This window comes from Eptatretus burgeri, chromosome 5 (assembly GCF_056783735.1).
Source record: "Eptatretus burgeri isolate ZD-2024b chromosome 5, Ebu_testis_v1, whole genome shotgun sequence".
NCBI lineage: Eukaryota > Metazoa > Chordata > Myxini > Myxiniformes > Myxinidae > Eptatretus > Eptatretus burgeri.
In genome coordinates, this window is record NC_140965.1 from 20,370,209 (window position 1) to 20,397,868 (window position 27,660).

General features: G+C 44.8%; 1 protein-coding gene across 2 annotated transcripts in view; it reads left to right on the plus strand.

Annotated features, from left to right (window-relative positions):
* The window catches only part of LOC147025990 (P2X purinoceptor 4-like), a 64,108-nt gene that overhangs the window by 4,419 nt on the left and 32,029 nt on the right, over positions 1-27,660 (plus strand). The window contains exons 2-10 of one of the 2 annotated variants that reach the window (XM_085880960.1): positions 8,451-8,567; positions 10,451-10,610; positions 11,380-11,451; positions 14,318-14,378; positions 14,474-14,555; positions 17,067-17,147; positions 22,607-22,745; positions 24,973-25,109; positions 27,358-27,439. In XM_085880960.1, the coding sequence (XP_085737086.1) occupies positions 8,452-8,567; positions 10,451-10,610; positions 11,380-11,451; positions 14,318-14,378; positions 14,474-14,555; positions 17,067-17,147; positions 22,607-22,745; positions 24,973-25,109; positions 27,358-27,439 (930 nt within the window). In that variant the 5' untranslated portion in view covers position 8,451. The remainder of the gene's footprint in view (positions 1-8,450; positions 8,568-10,450; positions 10,611-11,379; positions 11,452-14,317; positions 14,379-14,473; positions 14,556-17,066; positions 17,148-22,606; positions 22,746-24,972; positions 25,110-27,357; positions 27,440-27,660) is intronic. The other variant, XM_085880961.1, reaches the window with a different exon arrangement.

Genomic DNA, 27,660 nt, shown 5'->3' on the forward strand with positions numbered 1-27,660 from the left:
ATTATGACACGCAGGATGGACTGTGATTGGATGTGCTATTATGACACGCAGGATGGACTGTGATTGGATGTGCTATTATGACACGCAGGATGGACTGTGATTGGATGTGCTATTATGACACGCAGGATGGACTGTGATTGGATGTGCTATTATGACACGCAGGATGGACTGTGATTGGATGTGCTATTATGACACGCAGGATGGACTGTGATTGGATGTGCTATTATGACACGCAGGATGGACTGTGATTGGATGTGCTATTATGACACGCAGGATGGACTGTGATTGGATGTGCTATTATGACACGCAGGATGGACTGTGATTGGATGTGCTATTATGACACGCAGGATGGACTGTGATTGGATGTGCTATTATGACACGCAGGATGGACTGTGATTGGATGTGCTATTATGACACGCAGGATGGACTGTGATTGGATGTGCTATTATGACACGCAGGATGGACTGTGATTGGATGTGCTATTATGACACGCAGGATGGACTGTGATTGGATGTGCTATTATGACACGCAGGATGGACTGTGATTGGATGTGCTATTATGACACGCAGGATGGACTGTGATTGGATGTGCTATTATGACACGCAGGATGGACTGTGATTGGATGTGCTATTATGACACGCAGGATGGACTGTGATTGGATGTGCTATTATGACACGCAGGATGGACTGTGATTGGATGTGCTATTATGACACGCAGGATGGACTGTGATTGGATGTGCTATTATGACACGCAGGATGGACTGTGATTGGATGTGCTATTATGACACGCAGGATGGACTGTGATTGGATGTGCTCTTATGACACGCAGGATGGACTGTGATAGGATGTGCTATTATGACACGCAGGATGGACTGTGATTGGATGTGCTATTATGACACGCAGGATGGACTGTGATTGGATGTGCTATTATGACACGCAGGATGGACTGTGATTGGATGTGCTATTATGACACGCAGGATGGACTGTGATTGGATGTGCTATTATGACACGCAGGATGGACTGTGATTGGATGTGCTATTATGACACGCAGGATGGACTGTGATTGGATGTGCTATTATGACACGCAGGATGGACTGTGATTGGATGTGCTATTATGACACGCAGGATGGACTGTGATTGGATGTGCTATTATGACACGCAGGATGGACTGTGATTGGATGTGCTATTATGACACGCAGGATGGACTGTGATTGGATGTGCTATTATGACACGCAGGATGGACTGTGATTGGATGTGCTATTATGACACGCAGGATGGACTGTGATTGGATGTGCTATTATGACACGCAGGATGGACTGTGATTGGATGTGCTATTATGACACGCAGGATGGACTGTGATTGGATGTGCTATTATGACACGCAGGATGGACTGTGATTGGATGTGCTATTATGACACGCAGGATGGACTGTGATTGGATGTGCTATTATGACACGCAGGATGGACTGTGATTGGATGTGCTATTATGACACGCAGGATGGACTGTGATTGGATGTGCTATTATGACACGCAGGATGGACTGTGATTGGATGTGCTATTATGACACGCAGGATGGACTGTGATTGGATGTGCTATTATGACACGCAGGATGGACTGTGATTGGATGTGCTATTATGACACGCAGGATGGACTGTGATTGGATGTGCTATTATGACACGCAGGATGGACTGTGATTGGATGTGCTATTATGACACGCAGGATGGACTGTGATTGGATGTGCTATTATGACACGCAGGATGGACTGTGATTGGATGTGCTATTATGACACGCAGGATGGACTGTGATTGGATGTGCTATTATGACACGCAGGATGGACTGTGATTGGATGTGCTATTATGACACGCAGGATGGACTGTGATTGGATGTGCTATTATGACACGCAGGATGGACTGTGATTGGATGTGCTATTATGACACGCAGGATGGACTGTGATTGGATGTGCTATTATGACACGCAGGATGGACTGTGATTGGATGTGCTATTATGACACGCAGGATGGACTGTGATTGGATGTGCTATTATGACACGCAGGATGGACTGTGATTGGATGTGCTATTATGACACGCAGGATGGACTGTGATTGGATGTGCTATTATGACACGCAGGATGGACTGTGATTGGATGTGCTATTATGACACGCAGGATGGACTGTGATTGGATGTGCTATTATGACACGCAGGATGGACTGTGATTGGATGTGCTATTATGACACGCAGGATGGACTGTGATTGGATGTGCTATTATGACACGCAGGATGGACTGTGATTGGATGTGCTATTATGACACGCAGGATGGACTGTGATTGGATGTGCTATTATGACACGCAGGATGGACTGTGATTGGATGTGCTATTATGACACGCAGGATGGACTGTGATTGGATGTGCTATTATGACACGCAGGATGGACTGTGATTGGATGTGCTATTATGACACGCAGGATGGACTGTGATTGGATGTGCTATTATGACACGCAGGATGGACTGTGATTGGATGTGCTATTATGACACGCAGGATGGACTGTGATTGGATGTGCTATTATGACACGCAGGATGGACTGTGATTGGATGTGCTATTATGACACGCAGGATGGACTGTGATTGGATGTGCTATTATGACACGCAGGATGGACTGTGATTGGATGTGCTATTATGACACGCAGGATGGACTGTGATTGGATGTGCTATTATGACACGCAGGATGGACTGTGATTGGATGTGCTATTATGACACGCAGGATGGACTGTGATTGGATGTGCTATTATGACACGCAGGATGGACTGTGATTGGATGTGCTATTATGACACGCAGGATGGACTGTGATTGGATGTGCTATTATGACACGCAGGATGGACTGTGATTGGATGTGCTATTATGACACGCAGGATGGACTGTGATTGGATGTGCTATTATGACACGCAGGATGGACTGTGATTGGATGTGCTATTATGACACGCAGGATGGACTGTGATTGGATGTGCTATTATGACACGCAGGATGGACTGTGATTGGATGTGCTATTATGACACGCAGGATGGACTGTGATTGGATGTGCTATTATGACACGCAGGATGGACTGTGATTGGATGTGCTATTATGACACGCAGGATGGACTGTGATTGGATGTGCTATTATGACACGCAGGATGGACTGTGATTGGATGTGCTATTATGACACGCAGGATGGACTGTGATTGGATGTGCTATTATGACACGCAGGATGGACTGTGATTGGATGTGCTATTATGACACGCAGGATGGACTGTGATTGGATGTGCTATTATGACACGCAGGATGGACTGTGATTGGATGTGCTATTATGACACGCAGGATGGACTGTGATTGGATGTGCTATTATGACACGCAGGATGGACTGTGATTGGATGTGCTATTATGACACGCAGGATGGACTGTGATTGGATGTGCTATTATGACACGCAGGATGGACTGTGATTGGATGTGCTATTATGACACGCAGGATGGACTGTGATTGGATGTGCTATTATGACACGCAGGATGGACTGTGATTGGATGTGCTATTATGACACGCAGGATGGACTGTGATTGGATGTGCTATTATGACACGCAGGATGGACTGTGATTGGATGTGCTATTATGACACGCAGGATGGACTGTGATTGGATGTGCTATTATGACACGCAGGATGGACTGTGATTGGATGTGCTATTATGACACGCAGGATGGACTGTGATTGGATGTGCTATTATGACACGCAGGATGGACTGTGATTGGATGTGCTATTATGACACGCAGGATGGACTGTGATTGGATGTGCTATTATGACACGCAGGATGGACTGTGATTGGATGTGCTATTATGACACGCAGGATGGACTGTGATTGGATGTGCTATTATGACACGCAGGATGGACTGTGATTGGATGTGCTATTATGACACGCAGGATGGACTGTGATTGGATGTGCTATTATGACACGCAGGATGGACTGTGATTGGATGTGCTATTATGACACGCAGGATGGACTGTGATTGTTTGTGCTATTATGACACGCAGGATGGACTGTGATTGGATGTGCTATTATGACACGCAGGATGGACTGTGATTGGATGTGCTATTATGACACGCAGGATGGACTGTGATTGGATGTGCTATTATGACACGCAGGATGGACTGTGATTGGATGTGCTATTATGACACGCAGGATGGACTGTGATTGGATGTGCTATTATGACACGCAGGATGGACTGTGATTGGATGTGCTATTATGACACGCAGGATGGACTGTGATTGGATGTGCTATTATGACACGCAGGATGGACTGTGATTGGATGTGCTATTATGACACGCAGGATGGACTGTGATTGGATGTGCTATTATGACACGCAGGATGGACTGTGATTGGATGTGCTATTATGACACGCAGGATGGACTGTGATTGTTTGTGCTATTATGACACGCAGGATGGACTGTGATTGGATGTGCTATTATGACACGCAGGATGGACTGTGATTGGATGTGCTATTATGACACGCAGGATGGACTGTGATTGTTTGTGCTATTATGACACGCAGGATGGACTGTGATTGGATGTGCTATTATGACACGCAGGATGGACTGTGATTGGATGTGCTATTATGACACGCAGGATGGACTGTGATTGGATGTGCTATTATGACACGCAGGATGGACTGTGATTGGATGTGCTATTATGACACGCAGGATGGACTGTGATTGGATGTGCTATTATGACACGCAGGATGGACTGTGATTGGATGTGCTATTATGACACGCAGGATGGACTGTGATTGGATGTGCTATTATGACACGCAGGATGGACTGTGATTGGATGTGCTATTATGACACGCAGGATGGACTGTGATTGGATGTGCTATTATGACACGCAGGATGGACTGTGATTGGATGTGCTATTATGACACGCAGGATGGACTGTGATTGGATGTGCTATTATGACACGCAGGATGGACTGTGATTGGATGTGCTATTATGACACGCAGGATGGACTGTGATTGGATGTGCTATTATGACACGCAGGATGGACTGTGATTGGATGTGCTATTATGACACGCAGGATGGACTGTGATTGGATGTGCTATTATGACACGCAGGATGGACTGTGATTGGATGTGCTATTATGACACGCAGGATGGACTGTGATTGGATGTGCTATTATGACACGCAGGATGGACTGTGATTGGATGTGCTATTATGACACGCAGGATGGACTGTGATTGGATGTGCTATTATGACACGCAGGATGGACTGTGATTGGATGTGCTATTATGACACGCAGGATGGACTGTGATTGGATGTGCTATTATGACACGCAGGATGGACTGTGATTGGATGTGCTATTATGACACGCAGGATGGACTGTGATTGGATGTGCTATTATGACACGCAGGATGGACTGTGATTGGATGTGCTATTATGACACGCAGGATGGACTGTGATTGGATGTGCTATTATGACACGCAGGATGGACTGTGATTGGATGTGCTATTATGACACGCAGGATGGACTGTGATTGGATGTGCTATTATGACACGCAGGATGGACTGTGATTGGATGTGCTATTATGACACGCAGGATGGACTGTGATTGGATGTGCTATTATGACACGCAGGATGGACTGTGATTGGATGTGCTATTATGACACGCAGGATGGACTGTGATTGGATGTGCTATTATGACACGCAGGATGGACTGTGATTGGATGTGCTATTATGACACGCAGGATGGACTGTGATTGGATGTGCTATTATGACACGCAGGATGGACTGTGATTGGATGTGCTATTATGACACGCAGGATGGACTGTGATTGGATGTGCTATTATGACACGCAGGATGGACTGTGATTGGATGTGCTATTATGACACGCAGGATGGACTGTGATTGGATGTGCTATTATGACACGCAGGATGGACTGTGATTGGATGTGCTATTATGACACGCAGGATGGACTGTGATTGGATGTGCTATTATGACACGCAGGATGGACTGTGATTGGATGTGCTATTATGACACGCAGGATGGACTGTGATTGGATGTGCTATTATGACACGCAGGATGGACTGTGATTGGATGTGCTCTTATGACACGCAGGATGGACTGTGATTGGATGTGCTATTATGACACGCAGGATGGACTGTGATTGGATGTGCTATTATGACACGCAGGATGGACTGTGATTGGATGTGCTATTATGACACGCAGGATGGACTGTGATTGGATGTGCTATTATGACACGCAGGATGGACTGTGATTGGATGTGCTATTATGACACGCAGGATGGACTGTGATTGGATGTGCTATTATGACACGCAGGATGGACTGTGATTGGATGTGCTATTATGACACGCAGGATGGACTGTGATTGGATGTGCTATTATGACACGCAGGATGGACTGTGATTGGATGTGCTATTATGACACGCAGGATGGACTGTGATTGGATGTGCTATTATGACACGCAGGATGGACTGTGATTGGATGTGCTATTATGACACGCAGGATGGACTGTGATTGGATGTGCTATTATGACACGCAGGATGGACTGTGATTGTTTGTGCTATTATGACACGCAGGATGGACTGTGATTGGATGTGCTATTATGACACGCAGGATGGACTGTGATTGGATGTGCTATTATGACACGCAGGATGGACTGTGATTGGATGTGCTATTATGACACGCAGGATGGACTGTGATTGGATGTGCTATTATGACACGCAGGATGGACTGTGATTGGATGTGCTATTATGACACGCAGGATGGACTGTGATTGGATGTGCTATTATGACACGCAGGATGGACTGTGATTGGATGTGCTATTATGACACGCAGGATGGACTGTGATTGGATGTGCTATTATGACACGCAGGATGGACTGTGATTGGATGTGCTATTATGACACGCAGGATGGACTGTGATTGGATGTGCTATTATGACACGCAGGATGGACTGTGATTGGATGTGCTATTATGACACGCAGGATGGACTGTGATTGGATGTGCTATTATGACACGCAGGATGGACTGTGATTGGATGTGCTATTATGACACGCAGGATGGACTGTGATTGGATGTGCTATTATGACACGCAGGATGGACTGTGATTGGATGTGCTATTATGACACGCAGGATGGACTGTGATTGGATGTGCTATTATGACACGCAGGATGGACTGTGATTGGATGTGCTATTATGACACGCAGGATGGACTGTGATTGGATGTGCTATTATGACACGCAGGATGGACTGTGATTGGATGTGCTATTATGACACGCAGGATGGACTGTGATTGGATGTGCTATTATGACACGCAGGATGGACTGTGATTGGATGTGCTATTATGACACGCAGGATGGACTGTGATTGGATGTGCTATTATGACACGCAGGATGGACTGTGATTGGATGTGCTATTATGACACGCAGGATGGACTGTGATTGGATGTGCTATTATGACACGCAGGATGGACTGTGATTGGATGTGCTATTATGACACGCAGGATGGACTGTGATTGGATGTGCTATTATGACACGCAGGATGGACTGTGATTGGATGTGCTATTATGACACGCAGGATGGACTGTGATTGGATGTGCTATTATGACACGCAGGATGGACTGTGATTGGATGTGCTATTATGACACGCAGGATGGACTGTGATTGGATGTGCTATTATGACACGCAGGATGGACTGTGATTGGATGTGCTATTATGACACGCAGGATGGACTGTGATTGGATGTGCTATTATGACACGCAGGATGGACTGTGATTGGATGTGCTATTATGACACGCAGGATGGACTGTGATTGGATGTGCTATTATGACACGCAGGATGGACTGTGATTGTTTGTGCTATTATGACACGCAGGATGGACTGTGATTGTTTGTGCTATTATGACACGCAGGATGGACTGTGATTGGATGTGCTATTATGACACGCAGGATGGACTGTGATTGTTTGTGCTATTATGACACGCAGGATGGACTGTGATTGGATGTGCTATTATGACACGCAGGATGGACTGTGATTGGATGTGCTCTTATGACACGCAGGATGGACTGTGATTGGATGTGCTATTATGACACGCAGGATGGACTGTGATTGGATGTGCTATTATGACACGCAGGATGGACTGTGATTGGATGTGCTATTATGACACGCAGGATGGACTGTGATTGGATGTGCTATTATGACACGCAGGATGGACTGTGATTGGATGTGCTATTATGACACGCAGGATGGACTGTGATTGGATGTGCTATTATGACACGCAGGATGGACTGTGATTGGATGTGCTATTATGACACGCAGGATGGACTGTGATTTGATGTGCTATTATGACACGCAGGATGGACTGTGATTGTTTGTGCTATTATGACACGCAGGATGGACTGTGATTGTTTGTGCTATTATGACACGCAGGATGGACTGTGATTGGATGTGCTCTTATGACACGCAGCGATTCGTGCACATCCGCAGCGTGAGCGCCGCCTTCCTGCAGCGCGTGCTCCAACTTGCTGTGCTTGCCTACATCATCGGGTGCGTGAATGTGACATTCAACTGTTACAAACAAAACGCTTGTTAACCAACGTCTGTGGTCGCCTCCCGGTGTGTCGTCACAAAGCTTGAACAGCAAGGTTAAATGCTTAAAAACGATCAAAATTCAAGGCACACGCATCTCCCGGATTCCAACGTCTTCCTTTTGTTTTAAAAAACTCGTCATTAAATTCAGTTTTGCTGTAAAGGGAGAAAGAGCAATGTGGCATATGGATGTAAACTGGCAGTAAGAGCAAATGGTAAATGAAAATGAGACCAACTGGTGTATAATTTTGCAAGTTTGGGGGCATTTACCCCCAAATTTATTTACCCCCAGTTGATGTAATTTACCCCCAGTTACCCCCAGTTGATGTTTACCTTGTTGAGCAGAATAAAGAACAAATAAAACTTTTATTCAAAAGTGAGATGATGGAGGCAAAAGGGCAACGTCCTGACAGTGGGACCACAAGTGTACTCAACAAGCACGAGAGTAAACGAATATGCAAAGAGGAGGAGGAGGGAGGAGGTGGGGGGGGCGTGGGTAAGAGGAACAAAAAGCACAGAAACCTGCAAGGAAGAGGGTTGGCCCAGTGGAGTTGGCAACAAAAGAAAAGATCGTGGATCTACGAGTAGATGGACGATCACCTGATATTGATGGTGCTCCCACTTGTTGGTGGATAGGAGTTCAGGCGTGCTTGGGAAGGACCTTGCATGACGGAGGATGCCCAATTTGGAGGCCAGCTTTGAAATGTGGCTTGTCCAAGAAATATCATGGCTGATCGTGAGATCCAAATGTTTGAATGACTGAACTTCCTCAAGAGGATTGTTAAGAAAGTGGAATGAAGGGTTTGCCAGACGGTCCTTTCAGAAAGAGATCGTGAGAGTGAGACTTGAAAGGCATTCCAAGTATTTGACCAGCTTTTAATTTTTTTTTTTTTTCAAGGTCTGAAGAGAGGGGGAGAGGCTGCAGCCTGTTTAAAGAATGAGGGATGTTGCGGCACAGGGCGGAGTCATCGGCGAATAGATAAAGAGGAGTCGAAGAGATCATTGATTAAGATCAGAAATTGGACTGGGTCCACAACCCTGCCTTGAGGCACATCAGCCTTGACAGGGAGAGGAGATGAAAGGATTCTGTTAAGAGCCACATGTTTGCTACAAGAGTAGAGGAAGTGAGTTAGCCATGTGTAGAGTCTGCCTTGGATTCCATAGTCGGAGAGTTTGGAGAACAAGTCCAGATGCCAGACTGTATCAAAAGCATGAGATATGTCCAGAGACTGCCCTTATCTCATGTCTGACATTGAGGCCACCATCCTTTGTTGGGTGAGTCGAAGCCGCATGTCCAGGGTGGAGTGACTTGGTGTGAAACCAAATTGATGACCTGAGATGAGGCTGTTTGAGAAAAGAAACGATTTCATATCAAGTGTGATGATGGATTGCATGGCCTTGCTGATAATTAAAAGTAAGATGATTGGTCTGTAATTGAGGGGATCAGTTGTTGCATCTTTTAATGTAATGCTATGATGTTGGTGGATTTCGGAACACATGACAGGGTGAAAAGGGCAGAAAAAGGATGTGTAAGACCAGCAGAGCAGGTGTTTAGGACACGTGAGCTGATGCCATCTGGTCCAGTAGCAGAGTCGAAGTAGAGGGTTGAAAGAACGTTCTCCACCTTTTCAGGTGCAAAAGACACAGTGTCTAAGAGCATTTGGGTATGACGGGGAAGGGTGGGTCCCGAGAGTGAGGGGTTGGGGACAAGATTTGGAAGTAAACACAGAATTGAGGCATTCGGCCTGCTCATGAGCAGAGACTGTTATGGTGCCATTATGTTTTATCACTGTCATTGTGGTTTGTCCTTTTATAACAATTTATTGTCTTATTGGAAACAGTTGGGTAATCATTTATCGACATGGCTACCAAGATATGGAAGTGCCAGTTGCCACAGTAACGAGCAAGCTGAAAGGTGTGGCATTTTACCGTGATGAAGATTCATCATCGAATGGAGGTATCTCAGTCTGGGATGCGGCCGACTACGTAATCCCCCCAGAGGTGAGTTGTAATGCTAAAGATCAGGAGTAACAAGATTTTAAGTGCAAAAAAGGGCATGTTGCATATCTTGCCCTTTCTACCCCCTCCCCCCCCCACCCTGCATATCTTGCTCTTTTTTTTTTTCCCTCCCCCAGCCCCATGAATATTTTGCTCTTTCTGCTCTCCCCCCCCCCCACTCCTCCGTCCATTGTTTGTATTGTTCCTGCATGTGCAGCTATGTTGTTGATGCACTGGCCCATAGATTATGGTAGGACTTAAGAATATGGCTCAAGTATCGGGGCACAATGGCTCACTCTTTTTCAAAAGGTGCCATCGGATCACCAACATCCACAAGTGAATGTTACCAGATGGGATACCCATCCGAACATCCCCTTGAAGGATGGAGCTCGTAAAACTCCAGGGTTACAGCGTATAGTGTGGTCAGGGGTGAAATCCAGACGAGAGATCAAAAGTAGCTCAAAAGTGAAAATTTTAGTCATTTTTGTTTTGAAAATGTATTTACTATGAGAAAAAAACACCATATGTTTAATCCAGGTTTATTTGTTCGAAAATGTCCATACAAGTCCCATGGGAATTGTCACTGGTTTCCTAGTTTACTTTTATCAAGTTTGGCCACGGATGACATCGTATCCCCGCTAAAATAGTGTCGGATTTATCTCTGGTATCCTTTTATTACTTGTACAGAAGAAAAATGAAACATTTGAAAAGTTTGACAAAACATCTCATTTTTATCCAGTTTTCTTCCCTCTCCATTTCTTCCCCTCCCCAGGAAGAGAATGCATTCTTTATTGTTACGAATTTCATCCCGACCGCAAGTCAAAGTCGTAGCACCTGTCAATCGGTATTTACCAAACATATGGCCAAATGCCTTGCCTTGCACCCCTCCCCCATCAGCTAATAATTTTGCCCATGTTTGTTTAATTAATGGATGATAAAATAATGCAATGACAAAGGTAATCGGAAGAGCGCATACCTCCGCTAGGTTGACCAATTTTACGTTTTGTATCCCACTGATGGGCCAGATCCGTATTCGACTGGGGGCGACTTACCCTTGGCGATCCACCGCAACTTACCCTTGGCCCACAATCCAATGATGGCCATGTTTTGTTCGGACCACCATTTGACCTTGACCTTCAACATTTAAGGATAGAGTGTAAATTATTAAAAATATGTCCCCTCCATCAATCTATCCCAAAAAAAACCTCAACATCATGAAAATTGGAGGAAAATTATTGGAGTTCCGATCAAAAAGGTGTTTTTTGTTTATTTGGTCATGATCTGAAAAAGGTAGGTCAAGGACACTAATCAAATATCAGGTGTACTATTACGATGCAAACACATCTTGGAAGGCCATATGGTGTTTTAAATTCCACATTGGTAAAATGGAGCGAAGACAAAAAAAGTTTGTTTTTTAAAAATATTTTTTCAGACCCCCATTTGACCTTCACCTTTAACTCGGAGCGTATGAAGTAAATTGAGCGTAAATGCACCTTGCTCTAGGCTATCGGGAGAGGGCAATTTAGTTCCGATTGGGAAAACCTTTGTCGAGTTGTGGTGAAAAATGTTAACATGTCTATAATTGGATCATGACCTTAAAAGTTATGTCGACCCCACAAACGTTTTATTCCCAAAAATGTATGCAAAATTTCATTTCGAAAGTCCCAGCCGGCTACGAGATACAACTCTGGCATTGGCAGAAGAAAGGGATAAAATCCTAAATTGTGGTTTAGTACTCCAAAGGGTATAAGATGACCTTTAACTCAGAAGGGTATGATGTAAATTAAGTTTAAATGTTGCTTGCCTTAAGCCTAAGCAATCTAGAGAGGGCAATTTCGTTCCGATCAGACAAACTTTAGTCGAGTTATGGTGAAAAATGTTAAAATGACGATAATTGGATCATGACCTTAAAATTAGGTCAAGGTCAAAAAATGTGGTCAACTCCACGTACTTTCTATTTACATTATTTGTGCAAAATTTAATTGCGATAGCTCCAGCTGGCTCCGAAATACAGGTCAGAAATCGATACAGTTTGTAAATTTGGAGTGGTGAGAGTGCAGAAAGAAGAAGAAAAAAATAAATTATAATTGGTGATTTATTACACCTGGGGGGGTCTAAGAAACTCTGTGGTACCATGAAAAATTTGGGGCTTTTATTGCAGAAACAAATCCTACAACAGCTATAAGCCTTCCCCTGTGCTATTGTTACGAATCTGGAACCCATCGCACACAACAGCCAGGGTCCCTATAGAACAGTTATATCAATAAGTCCGTGTTGCGAGTCGGGGTTCCTTCCCCTTTGTTTAATGGGTGAATAATTGTACGTGCGCTGTGAATTATTTTATAGTTAGACGTTTTGTTACATCAATTACTACAACAACAATATCCTCCTTTATTTCTCGTCCCACCATCATCCATCGGCACCATTAAACACGTGCGTGTCAGCACATGGGCGGAGTTTCCTCGGCCACCAGAGCTCCGACTCCGCCCCAGAGAGATGGAATGTTTCCCGCGACCAATGAGAGGCGAGACGTCTCAGACACCGACTTTCCCACGAACCCCGGACCAATGGGAGGCGAGATGTCTCAGACACCGACTTTCCCACGAACCCCGGACCAATGGGAGGCGAGATGTCTCAGACGGCGAACTTTCCCACGACAACCCCAGCCTGCAGGAGAAATGCAATATAAGGAACGCCAGGGCCTTGGAAAGAGCGTTAGGGTTGGGCGATCGGGTTTGAGGTGCCGGAGATCGACTCGTCTGGTCTCGTCGGCTTGGCAGTGCTCGGGTCGTTTCTCATCTCGTCCACTTGGCGTCCGACGCTTTTCCTCCATCCCTGGTGCTTGGAGTGGCATCGTGTTGTGGATTCAAGTCCCGTCGAGACAGATCGTCGAAGACCACACGAGGTGGACAGGTCCAAGCGCAGGCTCTGGTCTCGAGCTCACCTGTCCTCGAGCTGGAGGCCTTCGATAAAGACCATTGGGGTCCATTTCTGTGTTTGTGTGTCTGTCTGTGGGCCCGTCTGTAAGTAGAAATTGTTAAGTGCTTGCTATTTGTACATTGCATGACTATATTCGGGGTTAATTCTGCTCTGTGTCTCTCCTTTCCCTTTTGTAAATATATCCCCTGTTAAATGTATCAGCTCGTTTCTGTGTTTTCTTCATTGGTTTAACACGGTGCGTGTTGGGGAATTTAAGAAGGCCGTTGTTGCCGTAGTTGTGTGCATTTGGACCGATGGGACCTCGGTAACCATCCGCTCGGGTTACGCACGGGTTGAGCACGGAAACGACTCGTCCCGTTCGAGTTCCGTCGAGGGTGTGAATACTCGGTAGTTCACCATGTGAGTCTCTAGGTATTTTGAAGTTTGGCAAATAACCCTGCACCACATGGTTGATTTATTGACGATTCACGGTCCTGTAAGGGACCCGTACCCTCGGAGTTTTCCGAAAGGTACGATCGAGATTCTGGGTGTTCAGTAGTCGACCTTACTGCTCCATCTAGCGGTCGCGCTCGTCGCCGATACCTGGCCCACAACACAATAGGGGGAGGCTTAATTATTACCTGCCAACATTGTTTTCTTCGTAGTCTTAAGGAATTATTTTTCTTTTTTCATTTGTTTGAAATTTTAATATCTAAACTTAAACTGTGTTGAGCAAATATTTTTTGAGAAACTTTTTCATGTCCTTACGTACAAATATGACTGTTGCGCAGACAGCTGAATGTAACACGTCATCGGACTGCCCTAAAACAGAGATGGATCCCAAAGGAGTGGGTAAGGTTTATTCGGCTCGCATGTCGCCATTTCATACTTTCCCTGCTTCTGCATCACTTCAACTGTCAAGCCTATACCCTCTCCCTTGTCTCCAGGGGTATTCACAGGGAATTGTGTCAATGAAAAATGTGAAATTCATTCTTGGTGTCCATTAGAAAAAGATCAACAAGCACCAACGTGAGCATTTTTGCATTATTTTTACCTCTGCCACTGAAGGTGAAGGAGGTTATGTTTTCACCCCTTTCTGTCTGTCTGTCTGTCTATTTGTCTGTTTGTGTGCAGGATATCTCAAAAAGTTGTGGACAGGTTCGGTATGTGACTAGGACGAACTGATTCGATTTTGGTGAAGATCCGGATCTGGCTACTAGAATTTTTAAGTGATTCTCACCATTGAGAGATAGGGCCAAAAATAATATATCGCATGATATCTAAAAAAAGTTGTGGACGGATTCAGACGAAACTTGGTGGACCGGTTGGGTGTATGTATGGCAAGGACGAATTGATTCGATTTTGGTGAAGATCCGAATCTGGATCTGGATACGACAATTATTTAATTTCAAAGTGATTCTTTACCATTGAGGGATAGGGCCAAAAACGATATACAGTGTAGCATGATATCTCAAAAATGTATTGGGCCCAATATGTTATCGTGGATCAGGCATTACGTGGCGGAGGTATGCGCTCCACCGAGTGCCCTTCTAATTATATCTGTATCCCATTTCCAATTATTGCTTTCCTCCACTCCTTCCTCATTAATTTAATTCTTAAGTCTTCAACACAAACACCTGTAGATGGTATGTGTAGATCCTAATAGTGTGAAAGATGTGCGTGTTAAAGAAAAAGAAAAAAACTTGCTTGCTATTTATGCAAATTAGACTGGTGGGGACAGGAATCAAGGTGGTGGAGGTGATGCAGAGAAGTAGGTTGGAGATATTTTGGGTTAAAGAGACCAAATGGAAAGCGGATACAGTGGGGAGGTTGGAAGGAAAATGTAAGATGTTGCACGCAAGAGGAGAGAGAAGAAGTAATGGAGTTTGAATGATAGTTTCAGAAGAGATCATCAAGGAGGTGGTGAGAGTGGAGTTATGGATGGTTATGGCATTGTTATGATCCAAAAACAAATGGTGTGTGTGTTATGTTTGTGTACAGGCATCAGGTGGGAGGGACTCAGGTAGAGAAGCAGGTTTGAGGATGATGAGAAGGGTTGAATTGGAGGTGATGCTAAGCACATACCCGGGAGTAATGTAGTCGGGTGAAGAGGAATGTATTGGTCGATTCAAATGAGGAATAGAGATCTGATGGAACTGGTGGGGAGAAACTGTTTATCCAGAGCTGCTTCATTCTTCCAGAAGCAGGAGAGCCACAAGGTCACATGCAGGAGTGGAGAGCACAAAATGGAATTGGAATTGTTGATAGTTTGGAATCGATAGCTGTGGAGGATCAAGGACTGCAAGATGGTGGTGGGAGAGCATGTCACAACTCGGCGTAAGTGCTGTGGTGTTTGTTGCCCTGTTTGGCAGCACATATTGCTGCGAACAACTTTTCTCAATCGAAAATGTCAAAACAAAATCGAGATTACTCCTGACGGATGGACATTTATCCGAAATACCCCGCATCGCTACAGATCAAGTGTGCGGGCAGACATTGACAACTTGTGCGAGCAAAAGCAATGCCAGATATCTCACTAAATCAGTTTATTACAGTGATGAGGAAGTAAGCAAATAAATTCGTCTTCTCATTTGAAATTTGTTCATAAAAATGCACTTTTTTGGTTGTTTTGATAAATAGTAAAAAAAATAAAAATGTATTCCATGCTCCAATGCTTTGTCCTTCCGAAATGTGCTCACTGGCCCTCTATGTGGGGCAAAAATTGCAGTGTGGCCCCTTCCAAAAAAAGGTTGGACACCCCTACTCTCAGGAATGCATTCATGTCATACAGAAAGCCCAAGGGATCCTGTGCACAGCTTCCCCCGCAAAGATCTCGGACATCTTCCTCCCATGGCTCATAACCCACCTGGTTGTAGTTTCAGCCCCCAGCTCAAGCCACGACACCCCTAGTCCCAATCTGCTTTGCTGCCATTGGCCCGGGGCATAGTTCATGGGCGGGGCAACCTGCGTGACATCGTGGTGCTGCTGAGCGTGGCGTTTCCCACCTAAACTAGTGCCAATGGCCTGTGAGGTCACTTTAAAGGACATTTGAGACAGATTACAAGGGGATGAAACATGAAAAGGGTGTGAAGAGAAAGTGAGTGGTTTTGGAGACACACATGTGGGGAAGGAAGGTGACAGCATTCTATACACATAATGACGCATATCGCTATCACAATTAAATTGCCTCGTGCTTATTGTCATACATGCACTAAGGGAAATGACTATCGTTGTACTATGCAAAGTTTCCCGCTCGAAGGCATTCCCACAACAGTATTTAAGTGGGTGGGGGAGAGGAAGTTCCAAAAAGTTTGAACATCTCCATTTCTGTAATATGTAAGCATGTCCTTTTAATGCTGTTCAAAATAACATGCATACATAATATGATAATTAAGTTTAATAATGGGATATTAATCGTAAAAGGATGAACATCAGACCGGAATAATGGATTTTAGAGCATCCCGCGGACCAGGCTGTAATGAATGGTGCCCCCCTTCTGCCCCCCTCCCACCACCCCCACTTTTGTCTTTCTCTAAACAGGCCTCCAAAGCTTCAGGGAGCAGAAAACCTCACAGCACTGATCAAGATATCTGTTTACTTTCCTCGGTTCAACATCAGCAGGTATCATCGTGATGACAACAGGAAACTAGAGAGTTCCTAGATCACATTACCGTATGGTGTGTTTAAGTATATACTTCAATGAAAGAGAAAAATAATTTATTTTAAAGAATTTCTGGGAGTTCAGCACGATTTAAACCACATTTTTACATCACTCTTATACACCACCTTATTTAATATGTCCAAGTACTGCAAAACGGAAGGATTTTGGAAGTGCAAAGAAGGTGATTTGCGTTCTCCAATGTTCGAGTATGTGATTCAATTAAAATAAAATGAAGATTGTAAAAGTCGTATAAATGAATTCATTAAAATTAAATCTGTAATTTCTCGCTGTTGATGCAATGTCGATTTTACGTCACCCAATCTAACACGTTACATTAGTTATTCATGCCTGTTGGATGCATCATTTATGACATCTTTAAATACAGTAGATTTCCTGTTTTGGAATGATTTTCAAATTTTGTTTGATTGCCAGACAGGCGGACAGAGGAAAAATATTATCTCATGCCTCTCTGCGCATGTGCAATCGAAACAAATTCAGAGCCAAAGTACTGTAAAACGACAGGTTTGTTTTCCAATTCGGGTTCAAAATATTTCTCTATCTCTATCTCTATCTCTATCTCTATCTCTCCCCTTTATAAGGGGTATGGTCCACTTGTACCAAGCTTGTGCCCTACCTCGGCCACAATAATCTTCCACTTCCCCCTGTCCTCTTCCATCTCTCTCCACTCTCCAACCACCCACACCTTATTGATATCCCTCATCACACAATCTCCCCATTTCAACCTCTGTCTACCTCGTTTCCTCCAACTTTGCTTCCTCAACCTATCCGCTCTCTTTGCCATACTCTCTTCCCCCATCCCCACAAAGTGTCCAACCCACTTGAGCAGGCTTTTCACCAATCTCCCGATCATGCTCATCTGCCCACCAATCTCCTCCCTCAGTTCATCCACCCTCCTTTTATCCACCCTCTTCATTCCTGCAATCCTCCTTACCAAATTGGTCTCGCAGACCTGCAACTTCTATTGTTGTCGTCTCTCTGTCAGTTCCACCATTTCAAAACCGTAAAGGAAGGCCGGCGTCACACAAGTCACCATAACTTTCCCTTTCAATTCCCTTGATACCTTTCTGTCGGCCATTACTCCCTCCACCCTCTTCCATGCATTCACACCCACCTGAATCGTCTTCCTCACCTCTGCCTCTGACTTACCATCCCTGGTCACTGTTCTTCCCAGATACTCAAATCTATTTCCCTGTATGATCTCTTCCCCACTAACCTGGTATTCATTTCTTTTCTCTGTTGCTCGACCCACATCACCTCAATTTTCTCCATACTCCTCTTCAGCCCATGCTTCTCAACCGCCTTCTTCCACTTCCCCAGTACTTCCTGCATCTCCCGTCTACTCTCCGCCACAACAGCCAGATCATCCACATACAACATCTTCCCCGCAAAACCTTTCCTGTTTACCATCCTGCTTACCAGCTCCATCACTATGGTAAACATGAGTGGACTGAGAGAGCTTCCCTGTCTCGGACCAATGTTCAAGTCGAACTACTCCTACATCCCAGGACCAACTAAAACTCTTCCCTTTGTTTCTTCATTCATACCTTCCACCAACCTAACTTCTGCTTCCGGCACTCACATCTATCTCGGTGTCGCCATCACCATCTCTCTCGGGACAGTATCAAAAGCCTTCTTCAAGTCCACAAATCCCAATACCATTTCATCTTGCACCTCCAACCTCTTCTCCACCAGTTCGCCACTGTCTCAGCATGAACATCCCATTCGTCATCCCCCTACCCTTTATAAACCCCTGCTGCTCTTCGCTGATCTTCATCTCCACACTTCCTTGTCCTCTCATCCAGAATCCTAATGCCTTCATGACATGACTTCAGAGTGTAATGCCTCTGTACTTCCCCGGATCTTGAACATCACCTTTCCTCTTCCATATCGGCACAATTATCCCTGTCCTCCAATCCTCTAGACTTGAACCCCCTCTCATGCATACACTACATGGCCAAAAGTATGTGGACATCTCCTCATGCTCCTCCAAAATCTCATTCCAAAATCATGGGCATTAATATGGAGTTGGTCCCCCCACCCCCTTTGCTGCTATAACAGCCTCCACTCGACTGGGAAGGCTTTCCACTATATATTGGAACATTGCTGCGGGGATTTGCTTCCATTCAGCCACAAGAGCATTAGTGAGGTCGGGCAATGATGTTGGGCGATTAGGTCTGGCTCTCAGTCAGCATTTCAATTCATCCCAAAGGTGTTCGATGGGGTTGAGGTCAGGGCTCGGTGCAGGCCAGTCAAGTTCTTCCACACTGATCTCAACACACCATTTCTGGATGGACCTCGCTTTGTGCATGGGGGAATTGTCATTCTGAAACAGGAAAGGGCCTTTCCCAAACTTGCCACAAAGTTGGAAGCACAGAATTATCTAGAATGTGATTTTATGCTGTAGCATTAAGATTTCCCTTCATGGAACGAAGGGGCCTAGCCCGAACCATGAAAAACAGCCGCAGACCGTTATTCCCCCTCCACCAAACTATACAGTTCGAACTATGCATTTCAGCAGGTCATGTTCTCCTGGCATGCACCAAACCCAGATTCATCCGTCAGACTGCCAGACGGTGAAGCATAATTCATCACTCCAGAGAATGCATTTCCATTGCTCCAGAGTCCAATGGTGGTGAGCTTTACACCGCCCCAGCCAACACTTGTCATTGGCATGGTGATCTCAGGCTTGTGTGCGGCTGCTCGGCTATGGAGACCAATTTCATGAAGCTTTCGGCGAACAGTGTTTGTGCGGACGTTGCTTTCAGAGTCAGTTTTGAACTCTGTCGTGAGTGTTGCAACCGATGACGGATGATTTTTCCACGCTACGCACTTCTGCACTTGGCGGTCCCATTCTGTGAGCTTGTGTGGACTACCACTTCACAGCTGAGCTGTTGTTGCTCCGAGACATTTCCACTTCACAATAACAGCACTTAGTTGACTGCGGCAGCTCCAGCAGGGCAGAAATTTGACGAAATTACTTCTTGGAAAGATGGCATCCGATGAGGGTGCCACGTTGAAAGTCACGGAGCTCTTCAGTGCGGCCCATTCTCCTATCAATGTTTGTTTATAGAGATTGTATGGCTGTGCTTGATTTTGTACACCTGTCAGCAATGGGTGTGGCTGAAGTAGCCAAATCCACTAATTTGAAGGGGGTGTCGACATACTTTTGGTCATGTAGTATACATTCATCAGCCTCTTCGTCCAACTGACTGACTTCTTCCCCAGCAACTATCATCTCTGAATGCAGTTCGGCAATGCCTGGTGCTCTTCCCTTCATCCTCTTTCATGCTGTCAGCACCTCCTTCATAATCTCCACCATTTCCAATTTCCCCTCTATATAACACAGAAGCTCCAGCTTGCCGTTGCTTCCTCCTCGGTTCAACAGCTCCTTGAAATATCCTTTCCACACCTTCAATATTGCCCCCTCTCTGTCATTAGCCCCCTGGCACCATCCTTAATCACCCCCCTTCCCCCTTCATGTCTTTACTATCCTCACTCCTGTCAGAAGCAATTTTTTAGACCATGTTCTCACCATCCTCTTCCAACTTGTTGTGCACCATCTCTTCCACATCATTCCTCGCATTATCCACAGCTATCCTTGCTGGTTTATTTTGCTCATACAAGTGCAGCAACCCTGCATCTGGTTGTGCCCCCCCCTCGCTCCTTGATATTCTCTATGCTCTTCCAAACTTCGTTCTCCCCAACTGCCTTCTTCCTTCCACCAAGCCTTATTTCTGCCCCGAATCGACGATGTACCCTTTCCTGATATCCTTCCACACAAAACTTCTGCAATACCCCTAACACCTCTTCGTACCTCTTCTACTCCAAACCTCCGGTCTCTTTGCTGAGTTCCTCATACCTGGCCCCCAACCTCTCCTTGTACTCTGGTGACGTTGTCCCTGCACTTCCCCCACCTAATTACCTTCCAGCCCCTGGTCTTAACTTCCCTCCTTTTCTTCATGCATATAACAAATACCACTGGCTTGTGCTGGTGGTGACATGCTCTTCCGCTACTGCCTTAAGATCCCTGATCCTCCACAACTGTCGCTTCCTCACTACCAACAAATCCAGTTCTCTTCTATGCTGTCCACTCATATAAGTAATTTTGTGGCTGTCCTGCTTCTGAAAGAACCAATTTCTTGCCATCAGCTGCTCCTGACCCTCTCTATTCCTTGTTACCCAACCAAATTTACCAACACATTCCTCTTCACTTGGTTCCGCTGCTCCCACATGCACGTTGAAGTCCCCTGCAATGCACATCATCACCTCCAGCTCAACCATTCTCATCATCTCCAGAGCACCCCACAACTGCTTTTCCATCTAATTACTTCCTGTTTGTGGCCCATAAACCGACATAACACACACCATTTGCCTCCGTATTACCATCCATGCCATAACTATCCGTCTCTCTCATCTTTCCACGATGACCACCTGTTTACCGATTTTATTCCGATATTATTATTGCCACATCATTACTGCTTGTATCTTCCTACCAACCCCTACACCCTGTCCCCTTTCCATTTGTTCTCCTCCACATACAACACTTCCAATCATCTCCACCACCTTGACTCCTCTCCCTCCATTGATCCCACATTCAAATTACCTATCTGGACCTTGCTTCTGAACCTCTGCCCACCTGACAGAGCGAGTACCATCTTGATTAGTTTGGGATGATAAGGTCATCAATCAGCAGTGCTACCTGGGCTCACCTGCTGGACCTCCTACTACACTAGCCTACTGTCACCACCCTTAGTGCACACGCACGCACACACACACACAAACCTCTTAATCCACCCCCCCTCCCTTGTTCTTATTTTCACCCGACGTCACCCCCGGCCGACGACGTCACCCCCGCCTGAATCACTCCCATACATCCACCTCCTCGCTGCTCCCTGCCTCCACTCCCCTGACTTCACTCCATATTATCCCTCCCCTCTCCCCCTTGTCCGCTCCTCCCCCTTGTTTCCCTCCCCTTCCTTTTGTCCCATTCTTCCCCATTCTCATTAATAGTAAAAGCTTTTCAAAGTAAATTTTCCAAAGTTAAAAAAGTAACATTTTCAAAGTATGCACAATAACTGTTTTTCACAACCAATTCTCATCATTCAGATCGACCCTCAACTCCCTTGCACGATCTTCCTCTACTCCCTCGAACGATTGTCCAAAAAAGTTCAAAATATAACGTTCAATTGAAATAAGTTGTTCCTCAATCTTAAACTGACATTTACGGATGGACGGATGGACATGAACCAATTGCTTAACTTTGCTTTGCTTGCCCAGGGTAAAAAGGAAAATAAATAGTCACGTTAGAGCCTTACAAGGAAAAAAGGTAGCCATTGATAAGTGAAACCATTTTCTCTAACGTGTAGGTCAACTCAGCAACATGGGTGTGTTGTCACAGACGGAATATCCCAGATGATGCCAATATGACATGGATGCAAAGCTGCAGGTTCAGCGCTGAGAACAACACATGTCCAATCTTCCGTCTTGGCGACATGGTGGCTGCAGCTGGAGAGGATTTTAAAACTCTTGCGACCCAGGTTTGCATTCCAAAAAGATAGCCATGTGTCTATAACCAAGCGCATCCGGCTGCTGTCGGAGAGGTAAGAGTCAAAATTTATGGCCTAGATATTTCAGGTTAGTGTCTTTTTTTTTCCATCTGTTAACCAAATAGCATGATGATCTTTATGCATTAATTGAAGGCAATGAAAGTAGCAAGTCGAATATGTCTATATACTGTATATATACTGTATATATATATATATATATATATATATATATATATATATATATATATATATATATATATATATACACACACACACACACACACACACACACACACACACACACACACACACACATACATGCATACATACAACTCACCTTTTGCATGAAGTAGGTGGCCAATCTTCACAGTTAACATCAGGTGTTCTCGGCAGAAATTTGTCATTTGTTGAGGATGCAGGCAGCAATAACTCACCTTCTGTTCACAAAGCACACTATAGGATAGTGAGATGAAACGTACCAACATCTACCAACTAATGCTATTATACAGGACACCAACTTGGTCATCCAAGGGACGGCACGCTTTATTATGTTTTTTTTTTGTGTTTTAAAGGTCAAAGCTGGTGGAAGAGCTAGTATAATGAACGGATCAGGATGCTACAGAACAAAATCAACAGTAGAGAGAGGGGGAAACACCAACAGCAGGGTTCAAGGACAAAATCGAGGGAAATTTGGACAAATAATGGTTGTGGGGAGGAATGAGGGTTGGGAGGATGGACACTTGGGATGGACAAGATGGATAACGAAGCAGACTCTCTCAGGAGGGGAAAACACTGGAAATTTGGAAGTTGGTGATCATGGGGGTGGGAGCTGGGTCAGTTAATATGAGTAGAAAATATTATGGTTTTGGCAGGGGGATGATCTGAGATGGTGGTGAACAGCTGTATTGAAGATTTAGAGGGAAGCATGAGATAGAAGAGAATGTGGAAGTTGGTTCCTTAGGCAGGAAAAAATAGGAAGGAATGAGAAGAGGTGAGCAGTGATTCTGGATTCTCGGAGTGTCACCAGAAGCCAGAAGGAGGTCGATGATGGATCTCTTTCACCCTGCAGAAACCTGTGGGATACAAAACACAAAAAGTGCAAAGGAGGAAGACCAGAAAGGAGGTGGTAGAAGACAGAGAGACCACCTACCTGTCTGCGATGGGAAAGTGATCGGCCCATAGACTCAACTTCATGGGAGATTCCAATGATCTTGAAGGCGTTGATTTTCACGGCATTAAGCTAAACAAGGTGTGAGGCAGGGCACCAGCCCAGAGGGGAGAGCATTACTCAATCAAGCTGCAGATGAAGGCCTTGTAGGTGGATAGGAGTTCAGGTGTGCCAAGGAAAGACTTTGTACGATGGAGGATGCCCAGTCGGCGGCTGGCTTTTGGAGGTCAATGTTGAAATGTGGTTTGCTTAAAAAGATCATGGCTGATGATTGAACTTCCTCAAGAATGTTAAGAAAGTATGTGGGAGGGTTTGCCACAGTCCTTTCAGAGAGAGTCAGAGTGTGATTTATTTATTTTTTTATGGACTTAAAGACTTATTCCAAGTGTTTACTTGCTTGTGATTTTGTCAAGGTCTGAATAGAAGGAAAAGGATGCAGCCTGCCGATCTGAGGAATGTAAAGGCAGAGGGTGGATTCATCAGCAAATTGGTGGAGATTTTCCAGCAAGTCAGAGTTAATTAATGATCAGGAGTAGGACTGGGCCCAGAACACTGCCTTGGGGCACTCCAGCCTTGACAGGGGGAGTAGATGAAAGGAAAATACTTTGTGATTGGACCCCCTGCTTGTGCAGCACCATTCTCACAGTTTACACTTCCAGAATAAAACCCAGAATAGATAGATCAAAGGTAAGTGCACTACCTCTAACATCCTGTCCAATACACATACATACACTACTGTTTGCGAATAGAGAAGGAATGTTTTATGATCTACATCTCAACAAAATGTTCCTACAGGAGTACATTTCATAGGCTTTAAATTTAACAATGGTATGGATATCGGTTGGATCTTGCAGTGAAACAAAATTTCATAAACTAAGATACATTGAGCATTTCATTTAATTTTTTGGGGGGGCCAAAGTTTTGAGGTTTTCCCAAGTTGGATCTTGTTTATTGTACTTCTGCTGACCAAGTGATGTGATTATAAGGAATGCAGGTAAATGGTTATAGAGGTTGAGGTGTCATGCATTTCTGAATGAATGTGGTGAGCAGGGTGGTGTAATTGGAATTCGTGTCGCTTGGTTTTGTGATTTTGACTATCGGGTCTCACTTTGTCGTCCAACTTATTCCTTTCGCCGACTGGACAACCCACATCGACAATCCACCATCTCACCTGGATATAACTTCCGGTTTGCCTTTTTTGCACCTTCTCCCCCCCCACCCCACACCATCATCCATCCCTCTCTCTCCCTCCCCTCCCCCCGCCCCCCCCACACACCATCCAGTCATCCACCCACATCCAAAATTATTTTTTGGGCTAAGTGGTCAGAATTTACACAAAGATACCCACCAAGTCTTTCTCAACACTCGCCATAGAAGTCAAGCTCCACTAATTGCACAGTGCATGCATTCTATTCTTACCACATCTAAAACCCATATCCAGCCATCATGACAATTTAAACATCGTCATTCATTCACCACTCATTACAAGTCGTCGTTTTGCTGACATTGACATCAGAAGCATCTTAAAGGATCTTTCTCTGTAATCACCTTTCATGAATGTGTGGATGTACAGAGAAAAACAAAAGTCAAATCAAAATTATGAGCTTGTGTTTTTTGGGGGTTTATGTAGCTGTAATCGGCTCTTGTTGCCCCAAGCTGCTGTCCATGCACTAATTTTATTCATTCCTGGAGACATTTTGCTTGCACTGGGAACTGCAGCTGCTGTGCCTTAAACCACCAGTTCTAACCACAAACACAATCCACTACTCTCCATCCTTCCACCCCTCCCCCCACCACCACCCCTCCACCCTCTCTCTCCCTCCCCTCCCACATCACCATCCACCGTCTCTCCCACGCCATCCATTCATCCACCCACATCCAAAATTATTTTTGGGCGAAGTGGTCAGAATTTTCACAAAGATACCAACCAAGTGTTTCTGAACACAAAACAATGTCAGTGTTTTTTTTTTTTTAACCCTTTCTACATAAAATCGACTTTCCATGAAGATCTTGGAAGGGACAAGAGATGACCCTTTTTAACATCCAATGTATTTCTTCAACATAATGCAACTTTGGATTTACTTGCAATTAAATTTGACTGTGTTAATGGGAAACGTCAGTGTAAAGATTGCGTACGTGAGTGATGACATATATGTGGTGACAAACCAAGCACTTTGTTCTAGCTACTCCACGAGCCTTGACATTGTATCAAAAAATAGGAACACTGGACCTGTAGCTTTTCTGGGCCCTGGCCTAATGTGGTAAACCAAAATTGGTAGCATTCTGACTGGTGGGTCTGGAGAGGAAAGTTTTTGAAGGAATTTACACGATTTTCCCAAACATTTACTGAGTCCGGAATTTTGACACACTTCTGGTCACGTGATTGGCATGACTTCCGCAATTTAATTAATGATGCACTTTCTCACAATGTCATTTATAGTGGAAAATGAAGTGATTAGATTTGGTAATGATTAGTTTATGTTTATGCCTTGTGTTTCACTTGAGTATCGTAAAACCCAAGGTTCTTTGATCGATTAATGTCCAACCAGGAGGAGAATGTAATCCAAACTTCGGTTTATTAAAAAAAATAAAAAAAACACACAAACCAATACACGAAGCACACCAGCACGGCACTGTACACACCAATGCAAATAGTGGCGGCCCCTTCTCTTCTCTTCTCTCAGCTCCCTCACGGCTCTGCGCTGCAACTTGCATACACAGCTCACGAACATACCCACAAACCTCTCCTTTTAGGAATCCACTTGTACATACGAGATACTTTAGTTCCATATATAGAAGGAGCCAGAAACATGAAATGCCGTCACATTGTGCCATATCCGGAACCAGCTGAAACATCCTTGACCTCTCGGGATCTTTCCATAGGCTGTAAAATGCAACTACAATATTCATACTTCGCACCTTTTTACTCGACTCTGTACTGTACTGAATTGGGAGATGCTTAGCAGGCAGACACGAAGCGGAGGAACAGTCGAGCCGGGCTGTGTTGCACGAGTGCGAGCCAGGGCGTACTGTGCCCGCGGCTCCCCTTTATTCCGTACGCGGTACACTCACGAGCCGGCCGACTCCAGTATTACTACGACGCCTCAGGTGGCGTGCACACCTCATATCCCTTGCCGACCCCACGGCCACCCCTCTCATCATCACGCCCACCATGCATCATCACCATGCCCTTCCCCATAGGCCCGCAGACTCCACCACAGACTCCACTTCTGCAATTAACATCTCACCTCACCAAATGTAAGTCATTATAATAAACAATTTGTTCCAGAAATAATTCCACGTAAACAAGCCGGAACCATGCACTGAACACAATATGCCTTTGATGGGAACACCAAACAGGACAACTCAAAAGGAATTCCCTTTATTCACACCCACTGTCCCGTTTCTCATCTACATTTTGTCTTTCTTTTTCAGTTACGCAACCTATTACGGCCAGAATAAAAGAACGCTCATTAAGGCCTACGGCATAAGGTTTGAAGTCCAAGTCTATGGCAAGGTGAGTTTTATTACCCTTTTATTTATTTTTGCCAATGTGATTAAATGGTTCAAGTATCTTTTGATCAAATAAATGTTTGTGGTTGTAACTTACCCAAATATTGTTTTGGCTGAATTGGCCAGTGCAACGCTGTGACCGTGCCTGTGCATGTCAAATCGATTATTTTCTTCTGGAAGCTAAAAGTTGGCTAAACTCTCAATTCCACAGGAACGTGGAACACC